The sequence below is a fragment of the Neofelis nebulosa genome, chromosome 5, assembly GCF_028018385.1.
Source record: "Neofelis nebulosa isolate mNeoNeb1 chromosome 5, mNeoNeb1.pri, whole genome shotgun sequence".
Classification (NCBI taxonomy): domain Eukaryota; kingdom Metazoa; phylum Chordata; class Mammalia; order Carnivora; family Felidae; genus Neofelis; species Neofelis nebulosa.
Window position 1 is genome coordinate 94056039 of NC_080786.1, and position 23698 is coordinate 94079736.

General features: G+C 44.9%; 1 protein-coding gene across 1 annotated transcript in view; it reads right to left on the reverse strand.

Moving 5' to 3' along the window:
- The window catches only part of ARHGAP31 (Rho GTPase activating protein 31), a 115484-nt gene extending 92375 nt beyond the window's left edge, over positions 1 to 23109 (reverse strand). The window contains exon 1 of the mRNA XM_058731314.1: positions 22166 to 23109. Coding sequence (XP_058587297.1) covers positions 22166 to 22265 — 100 coding nt within the window. The 5' untranslated portion in view covers positions 22266 to 23109. The remainder of the gene's footprint in view (positions 1 to 22165) is intronic.
- Positions 23110 to 23698: the final 589 nt, after the last annotated feature.

A 23698-nucleotide genomic window follows, 5' to 3' on the forward strand; every position in this document is an offset into this window, starting at 1 on the left:
ACTAATTCTACAGTTTCTACAGTATTCAATTAGGAGTATGCAAGAATTAAAAAAAAAAATCTCGTTGTCTTAGGAAGTCTAAGTAAAATATGTAAATAATCTATATCATTTGGAAATGTACTACCTTAGCCAAGAACTACCTTAACTTAGTTCTTGAGTTCTGTGAAACCCAATTAAATTAGCTGATCATTAAGTAAAATATCTTTTCATTTTTCTAAATAATGTGAGGTTCAAGCATATTTCCTGCAAGAAAAATCAAGCAGGACTTCATTTGCAGAGTGGAAAAATTACATTTAAGGCAAAATTCAAATTATTAGATGACATTTTTTAAAACATTAGACTGTTACTTCTCTGTCATTAGTACTATCTTTAAAATATTCTTTTTTAAGAGTAATTATTTGAGACTTCCCATGGATATCATTTAAAAGGATTCTGAGTTTTACCCAGTAAAAAACTATTGAGACCTAGCATTTGAAAACTTTGTAGAAACAGCTGGGTTTAGTTTCAGAGCTCCAAAATTAAATTGAGAGACGGAAAGATCCTAATCCCTCGAACCATCTGTTCAAAGAACAGTAAAAAAAAAAAAAAAAAAAAGAGAGAAAAAAATGACAGTCTTCAGCTGAGGGAACAACAATGACCTCTTAACTGAAATCTGAAAGTCCCTTTCCTATTCACTATTTCAGCTGATCCTCACCACATTCCTGTGAGGACTATAAGGTAAATATTTTTTATCCTCTTATTATAGCTAAGGAAATGGAGGCTCCTTATTCCCCATCACACAAAACAACATTAGCAAAGGCTATTCTTGCACCTTGGTTGGCCGCTTCAAAAATTCTAAAGCTACTTTTCTGTACCACCTTCTAATTCCATTCTTCCTTTGTGTCCCCTTTCCTTTCCTTCCTTTTTCCCTCTCTTTTCTTTTGTCTTCCCCTTCCTCCCACATTAATAGAGATGCCTCTATAGTGCCAGAAATTATTCTACGTTGCTAATGTTCACAAAAGAAACTATGTCCACAATGGCAAGACAGCTAAGAATCATTCGTAGAAATCTAGAGAAGAGCTGCTTCTCTCTGCCTTATTTCTATACTGTTTCCATTGAAAATGGAAACTTCTCTATCCTATAAAACATAAAACAGCACACTACATATGGGTGCTGACCACTTTTTTCCAAAGAACTAGATTTGAATGGGTGTTCTATAGGCCCTTTGTGAAACCAAGTCAAGCCAAACAAAATACACATGACACCTGGACTGTCCAGAGGAAAGATTCCAGGGCAAACCTAAGGGCAACAGATCTCAGAAAGGAGGCATTAGTGAGGTCAGGAGGGGGCACAAGAGATAAATGATTGGCTGGGTGGTTGACCCTCAGACAAAAAAAAAAAAAGTTTCGACTTGCAGATTTAAGGAGCAGTGATTTTCAAACTTTTTTTTAAAGCATGAACTGTTTTGTTCAGAAAAATTTTACCCCAAAGCATAAAAGAAGTAGAACTGAAGAAAGCAAGAGTGCTCTGCTTAAGCAGGGTAGGGGACCCCAGAGTCCTCACTTCAGGCCTTGTAGTGGTCCCTCGTATGGGAAAAGAATAGCACAAATTTAGGTTTATTTGTACTTAAATATCTTTCTAAATAAGTAAGCTAGCCCAATTTCTTAGGATTCAAGTACGGGTTCCCAAACAACTATTTCAGCAAAAGCTCCTTACTCACCAGGGGGTTTCAGAGAAAAGAGGAAGCTGGTCAGGTTGCCTCTCTTCAACCTGATTCCTTATCTTCAAAGCCGAGATTCTACCTGAAGCAGGGTAGGAGGCATGAGAATAGATGGTTTGGGTTCCCAGAGGACTCCTTGGGGGTTGTTGGATTTGAGGGGAGCTGTATTAATTTTATCCAGTTCTAAAATAATAGTTTCATTTAGAGAAAGTTCTCTTGAACACATATCCCTTAGTCCTGCACTGGAAAGTTATACTTTTTTATTCCTTTAGCAATTCACTATGTTCAAAGCACACTATTTTTGTGTCCATTATCTTGTCAGATTCCCACCCCACAAAGTAAGCTAGACAGGTATTATTATCCCCATTCTATAGATGAGGAAGCTAAGGTTCAGAAAGATGAAGGGACTCCCATAAGGTCATATGACAAATGCATAGGTCTTCTGATTCCTAATGTAGAGCTTTAAACATACAGGTTATATACACAAATCTTGCATCCTAGTGAGTAGCAAGTAAAGACTACAGATTTGGGGTTATCAGTTCTGTGTCCTTGGGGACCATCTATGTAATAATTATTTGTTTCATCTCACACACAGGATTATTCAGGACAAATGAGAGGATTTGGTAACAGCACTTTGTAAGGTGCCACCTAAGGGTTAGTTACTTCTCCCCCACCCCCACCCCCCCCACCCCCCGCACCCCTGATCTTAGCAGGTTCTCTGTCCTTCCATTAACTTGGACTTCACTTTTACAAACCAAAAGATATTTGGCTCACACTGTCTGTTGATATTGTGCAAGTCTCCTGTGAAATTCAGCAGGTAGCCAGAGCAGCCAGCTGCCATACATTTGCACAACCTCAAACTGAAGTTCTTTCTCCCGTTGTTGGAGATTCAAGGATGTGCTGTGAAAGGCTTCCAAAAGTACTTTACTCTGAACCCCAAGCAGTGGCCATAAGGACTGTGAGTCCAGCTGATGTGTTAAGGAGGACCTCAAGGGATGCGGGCACGGGGGAAGCTGGGCCTCTCTGGAGTCATCACAGGCCAGGGTCTTTGTCTTCTCCTTGGCAGAATCAGAACCTGAATTTGGCAAGTTCACCTGAGAGTGATCCATTCTCTGCAATCAAGTTCAGTGGGGATAACTTTATGACATCTAATGGCAATTTCATCTTATTTATTTATTTATTTATTTATTTATTTATTTATACAGCGAGCTTGGGAGGGGCAGAGAGAGGGAGAGAGAGAGAAGCGCAAGCAGGCTCCACACTGCCAGCACAGAGCCCAATGCGGAGCTCGAACCCAGGAACCGTGAGATCATAAGCTGAGCCGAAATCAAGAGTCAGACGCTTAACCCACTGAGGCCACCCAGGTGCCCCAATTTCATCTTTTTGAAATAGGAATTCACAGTTGGGTGTAGCCTCTGTGTAGATGGAGGCTTCCCTCAGGAGGGCAAGATGCAGATGATAAAAGTTGTTGATAGGGGCGCCTGGGTGGCGCAGTCGGTTAAGCGTCTGACTTCAGCCAGGTCACGATCTCGCGGTCCGTGACTTCGAGCCCCGCGTCAGTCTCTGGGCTGATGGCTCGGAGCCTGGAGCCTGTTTCAGATTCTGTGTCTCCGTCTCTCTCTGCCCCTCCCCCGTTCATGCTCTGTCTCTCTCTGTCCCAAAAATAAATAAAAAACGTTGAAAAAAAAAAAAAGTTGTTGATAAAAACAAAATCAGAGTAAAGAAAGTTGGGATAATTTAGGGAATATGTACGCTTTTACAAAATGAACATATCTTATTGTTTTCTCAGAGTATAAACATTATACATTATTCATCATTAAAAAAAAACCAAATCACTCAAAAAACACAGCAACACAGTGAAGTATGCAGAAGAAAGAGAAAAGCATCCATCCAGAAAAAAGCTATTGTTAATGTTTTGCATATATCCCCCCAGACTTTTTTTAATATATATAGTCACCAAAATAGAATTAATTATACTGCATATCTGTTTTGTAAGCTTTTTCACTTAGATGTTGGACATCTTTCTATGCCAGTAAATATATGTCATCTTTTTAACCAGCTGTATAATAAAGGATATTTTTCTCAAGTTTTGAGGTAGTCTTACGAATCCTCCTTCTCTCCTACAGGCAGCATTATCTGAGCCCCTTCTCCTCTTTCGGGGGTTCCTGATGCTGGGCGCTTCTGAGGAACGCACTGACCTGTTATTTCTGGCTAACACACCCTGGCAGCCAGCAAACTCCACCGGCCAGCTGTATCTTCTCAGGCAAATGACTGTATTCTCCAGAGCTTCAGGTTTCTCTGTATAGTAAATGAGAAGTTTGGATAACGATTTTCTAAGATTCTCTCTGCTCTGAAATGACACAGTAGCTTCTAGTTCATTTATCTCTGTGTTTGCCTTGGCCCGGTGTGATGCTGGCACTGAATGGTGGGGAGGCCCCAGCGCTGCACCTGCATGATGTTCTTAACCTCCCGGCCTGAAGAAGCCCTGCTGGTAGCCGATGGTTGAGGCCGGCAGGGAACGGGTGGGTGGGAGGGCTGTGTTAGGGAAACAGCTCTCCTAGTTTCCTTCCAAGATGGCAGTGGGTGATGTCTACTAGGAGGATTCACATTCACAGCACATCAGGAAACAGGGCCTTTGGGGCCATTCAGTCCCCTGAGCACAACTGTCTCAACAGCAGGCTAACTATGGTATCCAGTATTCATAATTACTGGAATTCCTCTCCTGTTTTAAAAGCTCTTTGGCCTAACTTTTCTCATCTAAGTCTCATTCCTGTCTTTCAGATGAGAAAACTGAGACTCAAAAAGTGTGATGATTTGCCTAAGACCAGTGGGCAATTATTTGCAGAATGAAGATTCCACCCCACACTCCACCAGTGGGTTCCTCCTCCACCCCCACAGTTTTCACACTGGATGCACAGTCACATGACAGATGCACACATATGTGCAAAATATTCACACAGACACATGCCTCAATCCCCACCCACCACTGCAAGGACCCAAGAGAGCAAGCACTGCCCTTCCCTGGCTCCCTCGACCCTTTTAACACATATTGATGAGCATTATGGTAGGCACCAGTGATTAAAGTGATGAACCAGGAGACATGGCTCCTGATCTCACAGAGTTGATCCAGGGTCATCCAGAATGAGGCAGAGACAGGGTGGATGTGAGGATGGCCCATTCAGTGTGACAAGAGCAGCACTGGGGCAGTATGGGGTAGAATGGGAGCACATAGGAGAGACACCTGACCTCTCCTCAGAAGGATCAGGGAAGGCATCTTGGAGGATGAGACATCCACATTGAGACCCAAATGATGGGTTGGAGTTGGCAAGAGCCCTGGTGGAGCTAAAAAGGGAGATAGGGCGAGTATTCTACACAGAGAGAGGAGCATGTACAAATCCTTGAGGGCAGGAGGAACCCGTACTTTTGAGGAACTATGAGAACTACAGTGTGGCCGAGGGTCATGCTCAGATGGGGCGGTGGTATCCATGGAAGCTACAGAGAAGGTAGTTCTCTGAGAATGACGGCTGGTAAACCAATAAACACCATCTTAGTGTTTATGGAGCAGATGTTTGTCTTGAGGGCATTGGGAAGCCATTCAAGGGTGTAGGGAGTGATATTAGTGACAGGCTCTTATCAGACATTCTCTTTTCCAATTCTGCTATAAGATATACTCTGGCTATAGTTTCCGCAAAAATACGGATGTTCAACTTCAGGACACATTTCCTGTTTAAGCTGCCACCTGTTTCACTGTTGTTGCCGCTTCCTAGGTGTCTACGGCCTGTGCCAGGACGGCTCAGAGGACCAGAGCACTGTGATCTAGATGCCATGGGTATGCCAGCATGCAGGCCAAATAGCTTCTAACTTCTACCCCCAGCCTCAGCTTTAACCCAGGGCCTGGACTCCAGCTGACAGAACATGGATTGGCCAGACGACATCCCTAAGGAATATTGGAACACAAGTTTGAAGTATAACTAGAAGTATGTGGACTAGCCAATTCTACCCTCATTATAAACAAAGGGAAGCAGTATGAATATTTAATAAGTTATAGATAATAACAATTATCAGTGAAAATGATGCATGGCTCATACAACATATTCAATAAATACTAAGTCAATTAATCAGCATTTAATGTTTATTTTTGAGGGGCACCTGGGTGGCTCAGTCGGTTAAGCGTCCGACTTCGGCTCAGGTCATGATCTTGTGGTCTGTGAGTTTGAGCACCGTGTCAGGCTCTGTGCAGACAGCTCAAAGCCTGGAGCCTGTTTCAGATTCTGTGTCTCCCTCTCTCTCTGCCCCTCCCCTGCTCATGCTCTGTCTCTCTCTCCGTCTCAGAAATAAATAAACGTTAAAAAAAAATTTTTTTTAATGTTTATTTTTGAGAGAGAGGGGGAGGGGGAGCATGAGCGGGGGAGGGGCAGACAGAGAGGGAAACACAGAATCCAAAGCAGGTTCCAGGCTCTGAGCTGTCAGCCCAGAGCCTGACATGGGGCTTGAATCCACAGACTGGGAGATCATGACCTGGGTAGAGGTCAGATGCTTAACCGATTAAGCCACCCAGGTGTCCCCAATTAATCAGTATTTAGACAAGAAGAGAAGCCTTATAGGAACTTGTAAAAAGGGAAAGAAATGGTTACATTAATTATGATATTTTATTAAAAGTATATATATTTGCTTGTGTATGCACAGAATTTCAATGGAAAGATTTCCCAGAAAATTAATACTAGTTACTTCCGGGGTGAGGAACAGGGAAGCTGAGGGCAGGGATGGGGGGGGGGCAGTTTTTACTATGCCCTTTAGAGTCTTTTACATTCGGAAATACAAGAATGTGATACCTGACTTAAAAAAAAAATTAAAATTAAAAACCCACCCATTAAGCAGGATCCCATGTGGTGATGAAAAAGAGTGAGATTGAGCTATACTTACAAAAATGGATAGTTCTTCAAAACCTGCTGTTATTTAAAACAGCATGTTTCAGAACATATTTATGTTGTAACTTTATCTTTGTGGGGAAAAAACAAACTCACTCGATGTGTATATTTTTTAGCATATATACAGAGAAAGGTCTCTGTGCCGTCCAATACAATAGCCATTGGTCACATAAGGCTATGTAAATTTTTGGGTATTTTTTTTAGTTTGTATTTATTTATTTTGAGAGAGAGACAGAGAGAGAAAGAGTGGGAGGGCCAGAAAGGGAGAGAGACAGAATCCCACACAGTTTCCCCACTATCAGCCCAGAGCCTGATGTGGGGCTTGAACTCACAAACCATCAGATCATGACCTGAGCAGAAACCAAGAGTTGGCTGCTTAACCAACTGAGCCACCCACGTACCCCTATGTAAATTTAAATTAACTAAAATGTACAGTTCAGTTCCTCAGTGGCACTAGCCACATTCAAGTGCTAACAGCCCATATGTGGTTAGTGGCTGCCAAACTGGACAGTGCAGAGAGAACACATGTCCCTCAGAAAGTTCCGCTGGACAGAACTAGTCTGATTGAATCCAGCCCAGATTGACACATGGGATTGCAAGGATGTAGGAAGGGACTTTGTACTGTATAAGTCTCCATGTCGTTTGAATTTTTTTTTTTTTTTTTACAATTACTTCGAAAATTTTACAAAAGAAGGGGACCTATGGCACCTCTGGCAGGTGTTTATTCCTCATTAAAATCACATCCTGTATTTTTTCATGATTCCTGCCAATTCTAGTCAGGAGTCAAGTGCTGGCAGAGTTGCCAGAGGAACTATTCTGGTGAGGGAGTGATGGAGACGACCACTGTCCAGAGTCAGAGCGCGTACACCTCTGGGAGGAGCCCCTCAGAAAGCAGCTGACCATCCAGCTAGTCTTGCTTCCTTCTGGTTCTCAGTGCTTTTCAGTCACAAGGGACAAAATCAGTTTGAGCTCCTGCCAGAGGGAAAAGCAGAGGCTGAAGTATTTTTAGTCCTTGGAGTTGTGGAATCTGGCAGAGGTGAGGTGGACACTGGACAGGGAGGCCCATATCCAAAGGACCCTGAGGTCTCCTCAGAGATGGGGACCTAGCGGGGTGGGAGGATACTGCTCTGAGGTGGGGACGGCCATCCCACAGTGGAGGAGGAGCATACTGGGCCAGGCTCAAAATGGCACCTGGGAATAAAACTGACAAGAACGATGGATCTGATAGCTGCTCCATGGTTTCTTTCTTTCTTTCTTTCTTTCTTTCTTTCTTTCTTTCTTTCTTTCTTTCTTTCTTTCTTTCTTCCTTTTCTTTCTTTCTTTCTTTCTTTCTTTCTTTCTTTCTTTCTTTCTTTCTTTCTTTCTTTCTTTCTTTCTTTCAAGTTTATTTATTTATTTTGAGTGAGAGAGAGAGCACCTGAGCAGGGGAGGGACAGAGAGAGGGGGAGAGAGAGAATCCCATGCAGGCTCCATGCTGTCAACACAAAGCCTGACTCGGGGCTCAATCCTGTGAACTGTCAGATCAGGGCCTGAGACAAAATCAGGAGTCAGACACTCAACGGACTGAGCCACCAAGGTGCCCCTGCTCCACGGTTTCTAATACTGGAGAAATGACAAAGATGAAGAGAAACTTGGAAGAAAAAGAGATGGGATGGAGTCAAAGTATAGCCAGGAGGTAAATGGGAAGGAACATTACAATATTTTTCAACTCAAATAAAACTTGGACTTGAAATATTAAACATCGCTCTGGTTATCATCCACAAGACAGAGAGAAGTGAAATTTCCTAAGATTATAAATAGATGGAATAAACTGAAACTCTGGGTTATAACTGCTTGGGGCACTTCATTTTTCCCCCACCTGGAGGAAGTTTATTCTAGACTGGGGTCCAAGTTTTTTCTTACCAGAAACAACAGAAATAGCAAAAAGGACACAGAAGCTTGACATGTGGCTCAAGATTCTTTATCGAACTGGAATTTAAACTGGCCCTTTTGTGCTCATTGTTCTTTCTTCCTTTGGCAGATTTATAATGGTCATTTAATAAGCCATTTGTCCCTATAAACCTAGTCCAGGCAGGTAGGTGGCTCATGCTTCACCCTTGTTCTCTTTGTTCTTCTTTTGAGAATGTTGATCCTGCCATATTGTTTTACACCCAATGCCTTTGCTTAGATTCTTCCCTCTGTCTGGAATATCTCCCTTCAGGCAGAGAGACCTCTCAAATTCCACTCATTTTAGAAGACTCAGCTCCTCTGAGTCAGACTTAATGTCATCCACCTCCCATTGTGGTTTGGTAAGAATCCGTTGAGGATGTGTCCATCTCCTGCATGAGGCTGTGAGCTCCCACAAGGACAGACAATGCATGTTCATCCTTGTGTCCCCCCTAACCCAGAGCCTGGTTCATGATGAGTGCTTAGTAAATGCTGATTTTCATCTCTTCCTCCCCTCGCATAATCACCACTCTATTCCTTTCATTCACATTGTTAATATCTTTTGAGCCAACGTGCTGTGGGGAAAACAGATTGTGGTAGGCTGAGTAATGGCACCCCAAAGTAGTCCATGTCCTTATTCCTGCTGCCTCATGTATCTAGAAGGATTTTTGCAGATGTGATCAAGCTAAGGATCTTGAGATGAGATTATCCAATTATCTGATGTCATCACAGGGTCTTTATAAGAAAAAGGCAGGAAATCAAAGAGATGTGATGAGGGGCCATGAACCAAGGAATGAGGACAGCCTCTAGAAACTGGAAAAGGCAAGAAAACGGATTCTCTCTGAGACCCTCCAGAAAGGAACCAGTCCTGCAGACATCTAACACACAGATAAATGGAAAACGGTCCCAGTCTCCAAGGAGAAAATTTTCTTTCTACTCAGGGGAGGAGGCAATTTAGGAAACTATGATGGGTGGAAGTTGGAGGTGAGAAGTAATAAAGGTCTACACTTCACCACCTTGATCATCTTCCTAAATATACTTCTGTGTACAAGCTTCTATCTTCAAATAAAGCACTGAGAAATGAACACACAGTCAACCCACAAAGAGTGCCGTGTGGATCCACATGCTCTACAGCCTAAGATTCTGTTCATACATCTTAAGATTGAGTCAGATCAGTAAACTGTCAAAATGACGTTGTGGAGCAAAGAAATAGACAGATATATCATATGGGCCAACTAGAACCCAGGTCTTACATTGTTCCCTCAGTGATGAAAATGGGCTCATTTTCCAGATTTATAGCCCTCCTGAAATACAAATAGAAACCAGAAGATTGGATGGCTGTCACTATGGCCTTTTACCGTAACCCTCATTTTCTTTTTCTTTTTCATTTCGTTTTTAGATTATTTTTTCTGATTACTAAAGACATGTAAGATTTAGAAAGTTTGCCACAGTCCCACCCCCAGAAATATTTATCAACAAATAAAGGTCTTAAAACCAGCATTTTTATGCCATCAATCAAAGAAAATAAATAATTGGGTGCACATGAAATAATTTTTTTTTTTTAAAGAGGAAGACCCTAGGGATATATGGGAGCCTTGGAACAGTGTTTGTTCTCAGCTCTCTCAACTTCCACATCTGTAGCATTACTCAGGAACCACACTCTGAGTAATGCTGAAACAGGGTAAGATTTCCAATCACCAAGGAAGTAATAACCAGAGTCAACACTTACAGAAGGTTTACAAAAATTCCAGGCAGTGCACGAGTTCATTTAATCCTCATAATAACCCTGAACAATGGGTACTATTACTATCATAATCCCCACTTTACAGATGAGGATACTGAAGCACAGAGAGATTTCTTAGCTGGTCCAGGGTCACAAAGCCAGCATGTGAGAGAGCTGACATTTGAACCAAGGCAGACTATCAGCAAAAAAGCCACATGCTAATAACCACCTGGCTACACTGCTTCTCAGAGGAGAAGTTAATTGATATCACTAAACTGTACCTATCAAGGCAGGAAAGGAAACGAACAGACTTTATGAAGATTTTTTTTATAAGGATTAAAACGAAAAGGCTTTATGAAAAATTGAATGAGTCAAGACATCCCATCCCCATAATAATTTTAAAAGATTATTTTCCCAACTTAAATCGTAAACATACATGTCCACTATTGAAAAACTGGGCAATATATAAAATATAACGAAGAAAATAAAAGTCATGTGGTTTTACTTAGCTGCTTCTTTCTGTGGGCTAAGTCCATGTTTCTGAAAGTGAGATCAGTAGACCAAAGATACCAGAATCACCTGGAGCTCGTCTTTAAAAATGGGGATTCAGACCCCATCTCAGGCCTACAAAAGCAGAATCTCTGAGGCCTGACCTCAGGATATTACTATGCAGCAGCTCTCTACCGCTTGGAGCCCTGTAAACCGTAGCACTCGTTCTGTGAAACCTCTTGCCGTCCACAGACCCAGATACTATAGGACCTAGGCAGATGCCTAGAGGAAACTTTTATTAGATGTCCATTTTGTTTCAAGGAGACTGAAATGAAATTTAAGGAGCATTTCTAATGCTCCTTATAGTGTACTAATAGTGTACTAAATTTAACCGATATTTCTTTTTAATTTTGAAGTTTGATTTTAAATTAAATTTTAAAAGTAAAAACTGCATTTTTTGCCCAGTAAAGTTTTGAGTATCACTGCCCGATGCTTAAAAAGAGAGGTCCAGAATTTTTCAATCCAGAATTCAAAGCTCGTACTCCCCACCCCCTATCCCCAAGGCCTACCCACTCCCCTTTCCTTTCTGAAACCAAATTGTCATTAGGGGCAGTAAAGAAAGGGGAACTGAGGAAACCATGTCCCATTTGAAAGTCAGGCTTGGGGTGAGAAAACACAGATTACTCCATGAGTAGATTTCCTTGACCTTCACCTATAGGCTTTGTACCCAGGGTCCAAACAGCTTTAATGCAGCCCCTAACGGCTTCCAAGCAGGGTTTGTGTCCTCAATTCTGAGCTGATTCAGAGCCCTGCATCTAGCTTTGCTTTCCCATAAAGCAAAATGGCTCCTCTCCATTAACATCAGGCCCATGTTCTAGCTATTAGCCAAACAAAAGATTTTCCAAATATGGACCCAAAAAAAGCATGTGCACTTTGAAGGCCACAATAAGCTTAAATAGCTAAAACATATTAAAAAAGAAAGCCAACAATTGACGCCAAAAGCGTGAGTCCTTAAGGAACAGAACAGCAAGACAAAAGCCAGAAAGAGGAACAAAAATATGCATTGTAGGGGAGGGGCAAGCAGGGAGGTGTAGATTTATATGGAAGAGCTGACATCATTGTTTCCCAATAATACTCTGCATGCAGGAAACAGATGGGAAAGAAGTGGTGGAAGGGACTACTTATGGTAACAGGGCACGCTCTCTGTGTAGAAGCCTGCCATTTGGAACCTAAATGTTTTACTTTGAAAAACTGGGCATGAGAACTCCATTGCCAGAAGTTTTATTAAAGTCTAGCTAAATCCTGCTGAACTTATCACCTTGGCAATGCATGGTAAAATGGAGCTTTGCATATCAGATTTACTGCCAGCTGACCTGCCTGTGGCTAAGAGGACACAAAGCTGTGGAATGGGAATTTAATGCCTTCAGTTCCCCTACCTCGTGGCTGGGTGATGTTTAGGCAAGTTACTTAACCTCTCTGAGTTGGTCTTCATATAAAAAATGGGGGATAGGGGCGTCTGGGTGGCTCGGTTGGTTGGGCCCGACTTCAGCTCAGATCATGATCTCACAGTTCATGGGTTCAAGCCCCGCGTCGGGCTCTGTGCTGACAGCTCAGAGCCTGAAGCCTGCTTCGGACTCTGTGTCTCTCTCTCGCTCTGCCCCTCCCCTGCTCATGGTGTCTCTGTCTCTCTTCAAAAATAAATAAACATTTAAAAAAACATTTTTCTTTTAATGGGGGACAAAACAGAATTTCCACACAACAGGGACAGGTCAAGGTTGCGCATTGATGCCATAATGCTAGATTTAATTGACCCATAATTAGGATGGTCAGTTAACATTACAAAAAGCTTTCTCTTTGGGGGCACCTGAGTGGCTCAGTTGGTTAAGCTTCCGACTTCGGCTCAGGTCATGATTTCATGGTTTCTGGGTTCAAGCCCTGTGTCAGGCTCTGTGCTGACAGCTCAGAGCCTGGAGCCTGCTCTGGATTCTGTGTCTCCCTCTCTCTGTCCCTCCCCTGTTTGTGCTCTCTCTCTCTCTCTCAAAAATAAATAAACATTAAAAAAAATTTTCCAAAAAAGTTTTCTCTTTTAACAGACTCCCTCTTTTAACAGACTACAGCTAACCCAATGGCTACTCTTGTTATGATCAGCTACTCTGCCTCCTCTAGCTTGACTCTTCTGCCACTGAAGACAGTTTCTGTCACCCCAACAGGGCCCCTCACCCCCAAGCCTGGCCACTAAACTACCTTTCCCAGAATAAAGTATCTTCCCCTTCAGGGTGCAAGAAGTCGTGACCAATTACAAGTATCAGGCAAAAACATGTGGTTTCCTGTCTGTAGACACCAAGCATCCCATCTCCCCCCATTCCTGTCGTTCCTCATGGTCAGATGATGTCTATCATTTTATTGAATTTCCCCCTTACAAGAGATCCACTCTGTTGGATGGCTCTCTCACTCAGCTGCCTTACATGTGGGTATCCCCTGCTTGCACATCAGCAGGAGCCCTCATTTCATTTTTCTTTGTACTTCTTTTAGCTGTCTTCCCCTCTCACGACCCCACTAGGCTGAGAACTTGAGAGCATCTTCGTAAATCCAAGAGTGTCTTGCACATTAGAGTCCCATTAAATACTTGTTGCGTTGAATTGAAAACCCCAAGCAAGATGGTTTCTGAATAAAAACGTGAACAAAGCCAGGGAGAGAAATATGCATAATTGCACAAATTAGCTCAGTTGCCTGTCAGAAAGCTATAGATTTATTTATAGTTTGCCAGAATCCTACTTTATATGTCAAACTGTTTTCTGGTGTGTGTCACAGTAAGAGCTGGTATATGTTGCTTTGGGTGGGGGGTGACATTCATCCCTGTCTCTGGGGGGGAGGGGGGGAGGGGGTCCCAAAGGCATTCTGGGGCAGCATCAGGCCATGGGCGTGGTACCAGGGCCTGGTATGCATCAGCCAAGCTTGAACTAGAACAAAGAGTGCCTGAGACTCCATCCCAGAAACTCAGTTGGTTCTGGGGCCCCGCCAAGAATGTGGTTCATACCAAGGAGTGACTGTGAGGCACTAGGAAAAGGCAGTGTTTCTGGGGCGTCCTGTGCAAAGTCTGGGTCAATTTCTATCTTAGAGTAGCTGTAAGTCCCTATGGGGAAGCTTCAATTATCTTGGATTCCTGATATTTTAGCACATTAGCAGTGTCTCTGTTCCTGAGCTTCCTAGAAGGGCTCTAACACTGGCTTCCTGAGGAGGAAATAGGGTCAATCAATCAAGTGCTGTGTGCTGGCCATAGGACTCACCCTGAGAGGCACTGTGTGCTACCAAATCTGTGTGAGCTGCTGAATGCCACCTGCCTTCAGCAGAGCTCATCACTGGCTTATCAGTTAGAAAATAGAGTAATAAAGAGAATGAAGATCATATTGCGTGTCTCTGACTCTAAGGCAAAGGGTGTTCCAAAAGGGAAGGAGGATTGGGGCTGCAGCCGGCAGGAACGGGCCAGGAGGAAAAGGTGGGGTCTGGTTGGTCTTGAAAGCTAGTAGGTTTAGAATAGATGTGTGTGAAAAGCGCCTTGCACAGGGTAAAGTGCCATGCAAATGTCCGCTGTCATCATCACCATCATCATCATCATTATTATTATTATTATTAATGATCTAGGATAGGGCAAAAACAGAGAAAAAGCTACTTTTTACAGATTTTTTTTTGTTTTTTTGTTTTTTTTTACAAAATTGTAGTGTAAATGCCAAATTACAAAATATGCTAGTCTGAGAAATTGTGTTTGTGCTTAGGATTCTGGCCTTGGGAGTCAGGCAGATCTGGATTTAAATCCTCCCTTTTCTATCTTCATAATTTTGTCAAGATCTTTAACCTCTTTCATCTAGTTTTCTCCTCTATAAAAAGGGGATAAAAATGCCCCATTCTTACAGATGTCAAAAATATTACTTGGTAGGTATAAAGTGACTGGCACACAGTAAGCAATAAATGCAGACAGTAACTCTACTAATAAAAATAACAAGCAGGTCTGATGTGGGACTCGGCCTTCATTTCTGCGTCCCTTCTCTCTTTCCAAGAGACCTCCTTTTCCTCCTCCTTCCTTTAGCCATCCAGCAGCTTAATGATATATCTCCTCTTCCTCCATTAAAAGTTGCTCTTAGAAAAAAGTTCAGTACCAGTATCTATTCTCCTCTGAATTGTAGTCAGCATATTTCTTCTGGGTGCTCTCTTTTTAAGCTGTACCTAAAACTGCATGCTGGGGACAGGGTTAGAGGGACAGGGTGACTATCTAGACTCCTGAAGCTTTATGAGGCTATGGCCCCACCTCAATAAAGCCTCGAGGCCTGCCCTTTGAGGGAGGAGCACCAAGACCAATTAAACTCAAGCATGGCATTTGTACTGGGGCATAGAAATAGCTCAGACAATTGGATGGGACATGCATCCATATGCAAAAAGAAAAGTAATTTGAAGGGTGGGATAAGTGGGGAAAAAGCTACTTCAAGGCTTAAATTCAAGGCAAGTGATGAGTGAGAAACAAAACAAAACAATAAAAAAGCAAGTAGCTCCAGGCACGAGGGTGGCTCAGTCGGTTGAGCATCTGACTCTTGACTTTGGCTTAGGTCATGATCTCACAGTTTGTGGGTTCGAGCCCCGCATTGGGCTTGAAAAGCAAGTAGCTCCATGTTCCTGGGCCTCAAGACTGGCATGAAGGAACCACGGAAAGGACAGCTGAGTTCTGAAACCCAGAGGCCAGTGGCGGGGTGGGGGGTGGGGGGGGGGCGGCAGGCAGCTCAGCTCACTCAGTCTGTTCTGGAGGGAACGAGCATCAGGTTCAGGTCGCCCCAATTAAAAGGGTCTGTCACTACTTTGTCTCAAAAATATTTAGATACAATATCTAATGGAAAAAGGTGGGGGGGGCACTTCTTATTCTCAGACTTAAGTCCTGGATCTTTCAGCCCACCTGCTTCTCCACCCTCTGTTGCACAGCCACACACACAGCCACAAAATCCCAGGAAACTTTCTCCAGGGAGGTGATTCCCGGGAACAAACAGTCCCCAGCAAGCGTTTCAGAACTGCCTAAGTCAGTCAGCTTCTGGAATTCAGAATGCGTTCTCCCCTCCTCCCACTCCCACAGAAAAGGTTTCCAGCTAGCCTACAGATGCCTAATACATTAGGGGGGGAGCAGTGCAACAAAAACTGCAGCTGTACTGGTATTGAGGGGCTTCTCCTCCACTTACAGCATGGTCTACGGGAAAACGTGTTCCCGCTTTCAACATGTTTCCCTCTGCCCCAGCATAAGGCCCAGCCTCCAGCTCCCTCTACCCCAGCAGATGGTTCACTTGGCTTCAGGGAATGTCTGGGATGACAAGAGAGTAGGCTTCCTTAGCGGTCCCAATGCCTGAGCCTCCTGAGCTTGGAAGGCATTTGAGGGGCCGCCTGTGGGGGAGTGTGGGGAGAGGGAGAGGGAGAGGCTGTGCCTGTGGTCAAGGGGCTGTTGGTATAGGTCTGGAGAGTGGCAGGAGGGAGGGATGTGGGTAGATGGAGGTAGCTGTTTCTATTCTCTGTGTGGGTTGTTTGTCATATCCAGACCCTACAGAGTAAGTTACAGTCAGGCTTTGTGTTATCAGTCAGTTCGCTCCAGGTTTAAAGCATTTTTTCTCCTCTTTTGGTTTTGCCTATTTAACTCTGGGACCCAGATATGGGGATGCCCCTCTAAACGCAAGCTTATGAAGTTGTTGTTCTGTCTGCACAAACTCTACCTCCAAGACCTGACTTCTCTTTCGGTTCCCTTTGGTTTTAGGAGTGGCTGGGTATCTTTCTCAAATCTTTCTGAGGGCCCTTTCCATTCAGATGGACATTCTGGTCTTCCACCATTATACACGATGGTCCATCCACTCTGCGGTAGCTCTGGGAAATCCCTGCATGAAATGGCCTCTTCATTCACTGGGGCAACCAATCTGCTTCCCATCCCTCTTCATGACTGATGAAACCATCTGACCATATCATTTACCCATTTCATTGGAGTCCTCACTCATTCAGTCATGGGTGTGATGTAGTTATACCAGGGCAAGTCCAGGGTGTTATGATAATAACAGCCACACTTTTATAGCTTTCCATATACACATGCCCTCTGCCAAGTGCTTTGCCTATATGAATTCATTTGTCTTCACATCAGTCCTCTTAGCCCCATTTCACAAATGAGGAAACTGAGGCCTAGCAGGGGTAAGTAATTTACTCCAGGGTTGGGAACAGGCAAAGTTGAGATTTGGGGATTCTATGCTGGACAGGAAGCCTCCAGAACTCCTAATGGGAATACCCAGCAGGGGCACCTAACTTGGGAGGTCAGGGAAGGTTTCCAGAAGCAGCGGAGACCTAAAGAGTGAAGACTCAGGGGGCACCTGGGTGACTCAGTCCGTTAAGCGTCAACTCTTGGTTTTGGCTCAGCATAATCTCATGGTTTGGTTCGTGGGATCAAGCGCCACGTCGGCTTGGGATTCTCTCTCTCCCTCTTTCTCTGCCCCTCCCCTGCTCTCACTGTCTTTCTCAAAATAAATAAATAAACTTCAAAAAAAAAAAAAAAAGAGTGAAGAGTTAGGTAGGGAAGTGTGAAAAGGATGTGTGAGGTAAGATGCTGGGGAGGAGAAGACTAAGCCAAAGAGAGTACCAGCCCTGGTTCTCCAGTCAGTGTTAAATCCTGTCTTGAACAAAAAAAATATTACCTACCTTCCTTGCTAAGACTTTGTTCCTGTTTATGTTTGGGTATCTTATCTATTTACTTGTAGATAGTAGCTTTTACGTGTTCTCCTTCAGTTATGACAGCTATTTTCAAAGCTTCATTGATCCGCTGGCTTCTCTCTTTTTTTTTTTTTTTTTTTAAGTTTATCTATTTTGAGAGAGACAGAGACAGAGAAAGCATGAGTGGAGGAGGGCAGAGAGAGAGAAAGGGAGAGAATCCCAAGCTCAACCAACTGAGTCGCCCAGGCACCCTGAGCCATTGGTTTCTGAAAGTCTGTTCACATCCCTTCAACTGTAAATTTCTCAAGTCTGGAGGCCTTGTTTCTTTCTCTCCCACTGTGCCTCCACAGTGCCTCAGTACCTATTTGTGAAATAAATGAATAAACAAACTGAGAGAATTATTTAGCCTCAGAAATATATATAAAGGGGCACCTGGGTGGCTCAGTCAGTTAAGCACCCGACTCTGGCTCAGGTCATGATCTCACGGTTTGTGAGATTGAGCCCCGCATTGGGCTCCACGCTGATATCTCAGAGCCTGCCTGGGATTCTCTCTCTCCCCCCCTTTCTGCCCATCCCCTGAGCACATGTGTGCTCTCTTTCTCTGTCAAAATAAATAAACGTTAAAAAAAAAAAGAAATTATATATATATATATATATATATATATATATATATATGTATATACACATTTTTCTCCCTTTTCAATCTGATAAGAACTAGAAAAAAAACTTTAGCAATAAAAAGGCTCACAGTTCTTACCAAACATTCAGAAGAGACATTCTGAATAGTCAAGGCTGCTTATCCAAGGGGAAAATAAATGGTCTGTAAACGCCTAAACTGGACGCAGTGGTTCTCAACTCTGCCTGCATATCAGAAACAGCTAGGAAGCTTTAAAAAAAATTTTTTTTTAATGTTTATTTATTTCTGAGAGACAGACAGATTGAGAGAGGGGAGAGGGGCAGAGAGAGGGAGACACAGAATCTGAAGCAGGCATTGTCAGCATGGAGCCCAATGGAGGCTCCATGGAGCCACCCAGGTGCCCCTTTAGTAAGCTTTTAAAACATACCCATGCCTGCACAACAAGAAATTCTGATTTAATTGTTCTGAGAGGGGACCCGGGCTTCACCTTTTTTTTTTTTTTTTAAAGCTCCTCAGGGGATTCTAATGTGCTGCCATCATGGCAAACCACTGGGTGAGACAATATCACCTTTTCCCAGGAATCGAATAAAATGACATAGATTGTTCAGAAGGGTGAGAAAGTCCTTAGCCCTCAGAGTGGAGACAGAAGGCACAAATGGAGGCAGAAGACAGCTTTTCCAATAACCTTCTCTTTCTGGTCCCTTGACTGCTGGCCCCAGCATTTCCAAGTCCTGTGGGAAGACCAGGGGCAGTTGGCACTTGGCTCACAATGAAATAAGAAATGCTCTTGGATGCACCCTGGCCTCACATGGCTTCACCCACAGCCTCCCAACCACAGGTGACAAAATGATGTGGTTTTCGTTGGGATTCTCTCAATTCAGTTGTCAAAAAGAAGACAAAGAAAACTACTACTTTCAGCATACCAGTGAAGAAGAGATGCTCTTCTCCCTCTATTCCAGATGGGAAGAGAAAGTTATCTGGTTCCTAAGGAAGAGCTGAGGGTTGGAGTGGTGGTCACTGTTCCGGCCACGTTGGTCAGGAGCAACTTTGTGCTGTTCTTGAGTGTTCTTACCAGACTGGAGAAAAGTCCTCCAAGAAGTGAAAGGGGGGAAAACGGCCCTTCACATTGGGCCTGTGTGCCTCTGGGGATGATCAACAGCAGGGTCTGAACTGTGGAAGCTACACACACATACACACACACACACACACATTTCTATAAGAAAGGGTTTCTGGTTTTCATCAGCTTCCTAAAGATTAAGGATGACACTTGGCCCTGGGCAGCTTCTGCTCTGAGCTGAACACCTATTTGTCACCCACACATCCTGCCCTGGCAGATTTGCCCAGCTGAAGGTAGCAGGGCTGGGCCACGACAAATCACTGAAGTGGATGACATTCATGTTCTGTGTTCAGCCTCAGGGTTGTAGCTTCCCCACATTCGGATGGCCTGAGCACAGCTTATTATCACCAGCTCCGTCTGCCATCCCAGCTTAGGGCTTTCCCTTCCTGTCCAAGCACAAGGGCTCTCTTGGCTTCCCTACATCTCGGTCCTTCTCTTCTGCTCCTGTGCTCCCAGACCTGAAAGCATTTCTCTTTATCTCTACACAGGACCATCACCTTACCCTTGACTCCGAAGCTCAGTAATCATGATGTCAGTCTTGTGAGGCCCTCCCTAGCCTTCTGGTTTCTAGTTACCATGCTGACTTGTCACCTGGATTCTGGGGTTGAACTTCCAGGGTGGTGGGCAAAGGGGCAGTGCCAAGTCAGCTTTCCTCCCTGGGAGCAGAGTCCAGGCCTTGTCTATTAACTAATACATGTTTCAGAAAGTCCATGAGGAAAACACATTGTTTTAGGAAAAAAAAAAACATTAGCACTGTGCTTACTGATACTACACTACAGTCAAATTAAAAGAGGACTACATAACTAGTTTTACATGTAGCAAAAAGGAAATCCTAATTACTCTCATTTCTATAAGCTGTTTATTATGCATGCCTAATCCTCATGTGGCACAAGAATGGTGTCTGGATCATTAAGTGGGTCAGTTTCCTTTTGTTTTAAAGCTAAAGTCTATTCAGGTATGTCAGACTTGAAAGTTTGCTGATCCTGTGACAGGATCTTGCCTGTGTAGTCTTTCAATTTGGGAGACAAAATCATTAGAGGAGAATGTTGGCCTGGATAAGGAAGCTAGGGAGGGAAGAGGAGCCTGGTAGGCCAAGCCTCTCTGCATCCTTCATGATTTATACTGTATGACCTTATGCAGGTCAATTTACCTGTCTGGGCTTCCTTGCCTCCTCCCCAAGGCTGGGATTATTAGGCACTGGTTTTCATTTTTTTTCCTCTGAGCAGTAGCTCCCTTCCTTCTTTTCCAAATGCAACCTATATAGAAGCCCAAAATACAAAGCAGGTGAAAGAAGAGCTGCCAAAGGCAGCCTTTGAGGTGTCTTCACAGAATGCTGACATCCTGGCTCATCCTACAATCTATGACATCATAAGAATGGGGCAGGAATGGCAAGCACCCCCATGCTTGGAGGGGGTCCCAGAAGAACACCCACAGGGTGGAAGGGGGCATCCCGAACATTTGTAGTGAACCTCAAGTTCCTCACAAAAACAGGGGGAGGGAACTATTTCCTTCTGAACTTTCGAGGGTAGTGGTTAAGATGCACATGTGGAGTTCTTTCGCATTCAAAATAATTCAGTCCAAGCAATTTTATATCAAATCGCCCTCTCCCCGATTATTGGAGAGGATTAAATGAGTTGACTGTTATGCCTTGATTTCAAAAGAGGCAGTTTTGAAACCTGTGGTACCCCAAGCTCTATGATACTAAGCCATTTGTCCTAACGACACAGCAGACTCTGAACTCCAGAATACCACAGGAATATCACACCACTGCAAATTACTAGGTGGTGCTGAGTCTCAAAAAAACGTAATTGAAACAAAATCATTGCACTGTTTTTGAGATGCACATTTGATATGAGCTAATCAAATCATTTTTGAGATTATTTTCCTGGAGGCAGAATTATTCTGCACAGTTAAACAGCCCTCCAGTCTCCTGCTTTGTTATAGCTAGCTGTGTGTAAATACGAGGCCTATATAGTGGTCTAATTTCTTTCCGCACTTAACTTTCTAAAGACAAGGCCTTTTTGTCATGGGTATGCACGGGGTCAGTCAACCTTACAAAAGGAGTCATTTACTGCTCAATTTCCCCAGCCTTCCTATGATTAAAAACTTCTAACTTCAAATGCTATTATTGTATTCTAAATTGTTTTCTTTCCCTCTCCCCCAACAAATGTTTAAACTGTCTCTACTCTGCAGGATTCCCTTTTTTACCCAATGTGGCCTTGAAAACAGAGACGCTCTCCTTTTCTTTTACATACCCTACAGTATTTTAAGATCCAGGCCTTCTGACCTTTTTACAGCACTCTTCTTGTCTGACACACCAAATGCTAATCTGAAAGCCAAGGGGAGGTAAAGGGTCTGGGGGGTTGGGAAGGGGAGGGAGGGAGGTACTATATATTTGGCATCCGTTCAGAAATTCAGAAAATGTTTGTGCAACCACTCCCCCAGCCAGGATCCACCGCACCCCCTGCCTTCCAGCACATTAATAAAAAAAGATGTGAGCGGATGAAATTGGAGAGCCCGGGAGGGACACCCAAGGCGGTCGTAATTATGTACCCGGAGAAGCCCACTGATCATCATCATCCCACAGGTCCTGCCCGAATCCCTCGCCTCCGACATCCAAAATCCGCGATCAGGATCTCTGGAGCTCCCACCCCCAGCCCGCAGAGGTAGCCGGTTAAACTTGCAGCAGCACCTCCCAATAACGGCTTGTGTGCGACAAACGGAAAGACACACACAGCCTCTGCACGTCGAGGTGGCAGCGCTGTGCACCTTAGGAATCATATCTGTTCTTTAAAAAGAAAAAAAGTACATTGAGCCCACAGGCCTGGAATACATTAACTTGCGAACGGAATCTAACACGCTCCAGAAAAGTCCATCTCACTCTCAAACAAAAAGAAAAGGAGGGGTGGGGGGAAAGGCAAAGGCACTTTACCATCCTGTCCTGAGCTTTCCAGATACTCGGTCAGGTCACAGCCAAAGGCACTGGCGGCTCCCTTTCGTTTCAGCTTCTGCTTGGCACCCTTGTTCTTCATGAGTTAGTCCCAAAGAGGTTGCCCCTCCGTCTCTCCCTCCCCTGTGCTTGGCACCGCGCCTAGGATGGTCTCCGGGGTCAGATCACTGGCTGCGGCGCGGCTCCCGGGGCCCGCATGGGCGCGCGGAGGAAGTGCGGCCCGGGGCAGCGCGCATGGACCCCGCGGGGCGCTGAGACCGGCGCGGCCGCGGAGCCTGCAGTCCACGGCGCGCTCCTCCAGGGCCGCGGTGCCGGAGGCCGGGCGGAGCTGGCGGCCGCGGGCCGGCTGGCGGGAGTGTCACTTCCTCACTTGGAGTCCCAGGGACTTTTCACGGGCTCCTGCGGGATCTCCGAGCGTCTTCCCCCGCTCCGGAGGGAGGGCTAGCTCTCTCCTTTCGGCTTTTGCAGAGACGCCCCGGAGAGGACGAGAGCGCGGGAAGCGGGCAGCAGCCAGGGGCGAGGAGACAGCCCCGGGGCTGCGTGGCTCCTCTGCCCAGCGCCCGCTGTCTTGCCTTCAGACGGCTTTGGGAACGCGAAAAACAAGCATCCTGTCTCTCTCGCCCGCCCTCACGCCTTCCTTTTTTTCCTGTCTTACAAATCCTAGGATCATCCAGCTCAGGAAATGCTGGAAGGAAGTTAGCTAGGGAGGGGGGCGGAGGGTGGAAATTTTTGGCAGCTCAGTGCTGCGTGTGTATGGGGCCGGAGGAAGTAGGTGGGTGGGTTGAGGAGTACGGGGCGGGGGGGTAGGACGCGCTCTTGGGAGAGCCGGTCTGCGGCTCTGGAGATAACTCGGCAGCTCGGGAGGAAACCGCCGCGCTCCCAGGAGGACCCGCAGCCCCAGCCGCCCGCTTCCTGCCCCACCGCGGCCCTTGGAGGAGGGTAAGAGGAGGCGCGCTAGCCTTCGGGACGGACGGTGCTAGGTGGCACCGAAAAAAAGTCCTGCCTCCTTTTCATCCTCCTTGTCATCATCTCGTTGACACTTTCTATTTCGGTGCCTGCCTAATCCTACACAAACCCTTCAAGAGTAATGACAGAGACAAAGACAGGGATTCCAGCAGAGAAACCTGACCTGCCCGGGAGCGGTTTTCCGCCGGCCACTCCCATCCTCCTCTCCCGCGCCCAGGTACCCCCAACCCAGTTAGCTCCCCTCCCACGCTGACGGAAGGCTAGAGGCTGCCGCCTTGTAACCACTGCCCAGGAAATCAGATTTCTGGTTACAGATTCATGCACACGCGCACACACACACACATCACGTCACGTCACACGCATTATTGCAAGTTTACTACAATGGAAGTGATTTGCGGGGTATCCAGGATTTAAGGTGACTGATACTCCAGCATAATGTGGAGAAAGGAGTCTCCCAGGCGGTTCCATAATTTGTCTTCAAGCTTTCAGGAGGGCATGTTCTTTTCTTCTCCAGTTAGATCTGAAATTCCTTGACTTCTGTGTATTCAG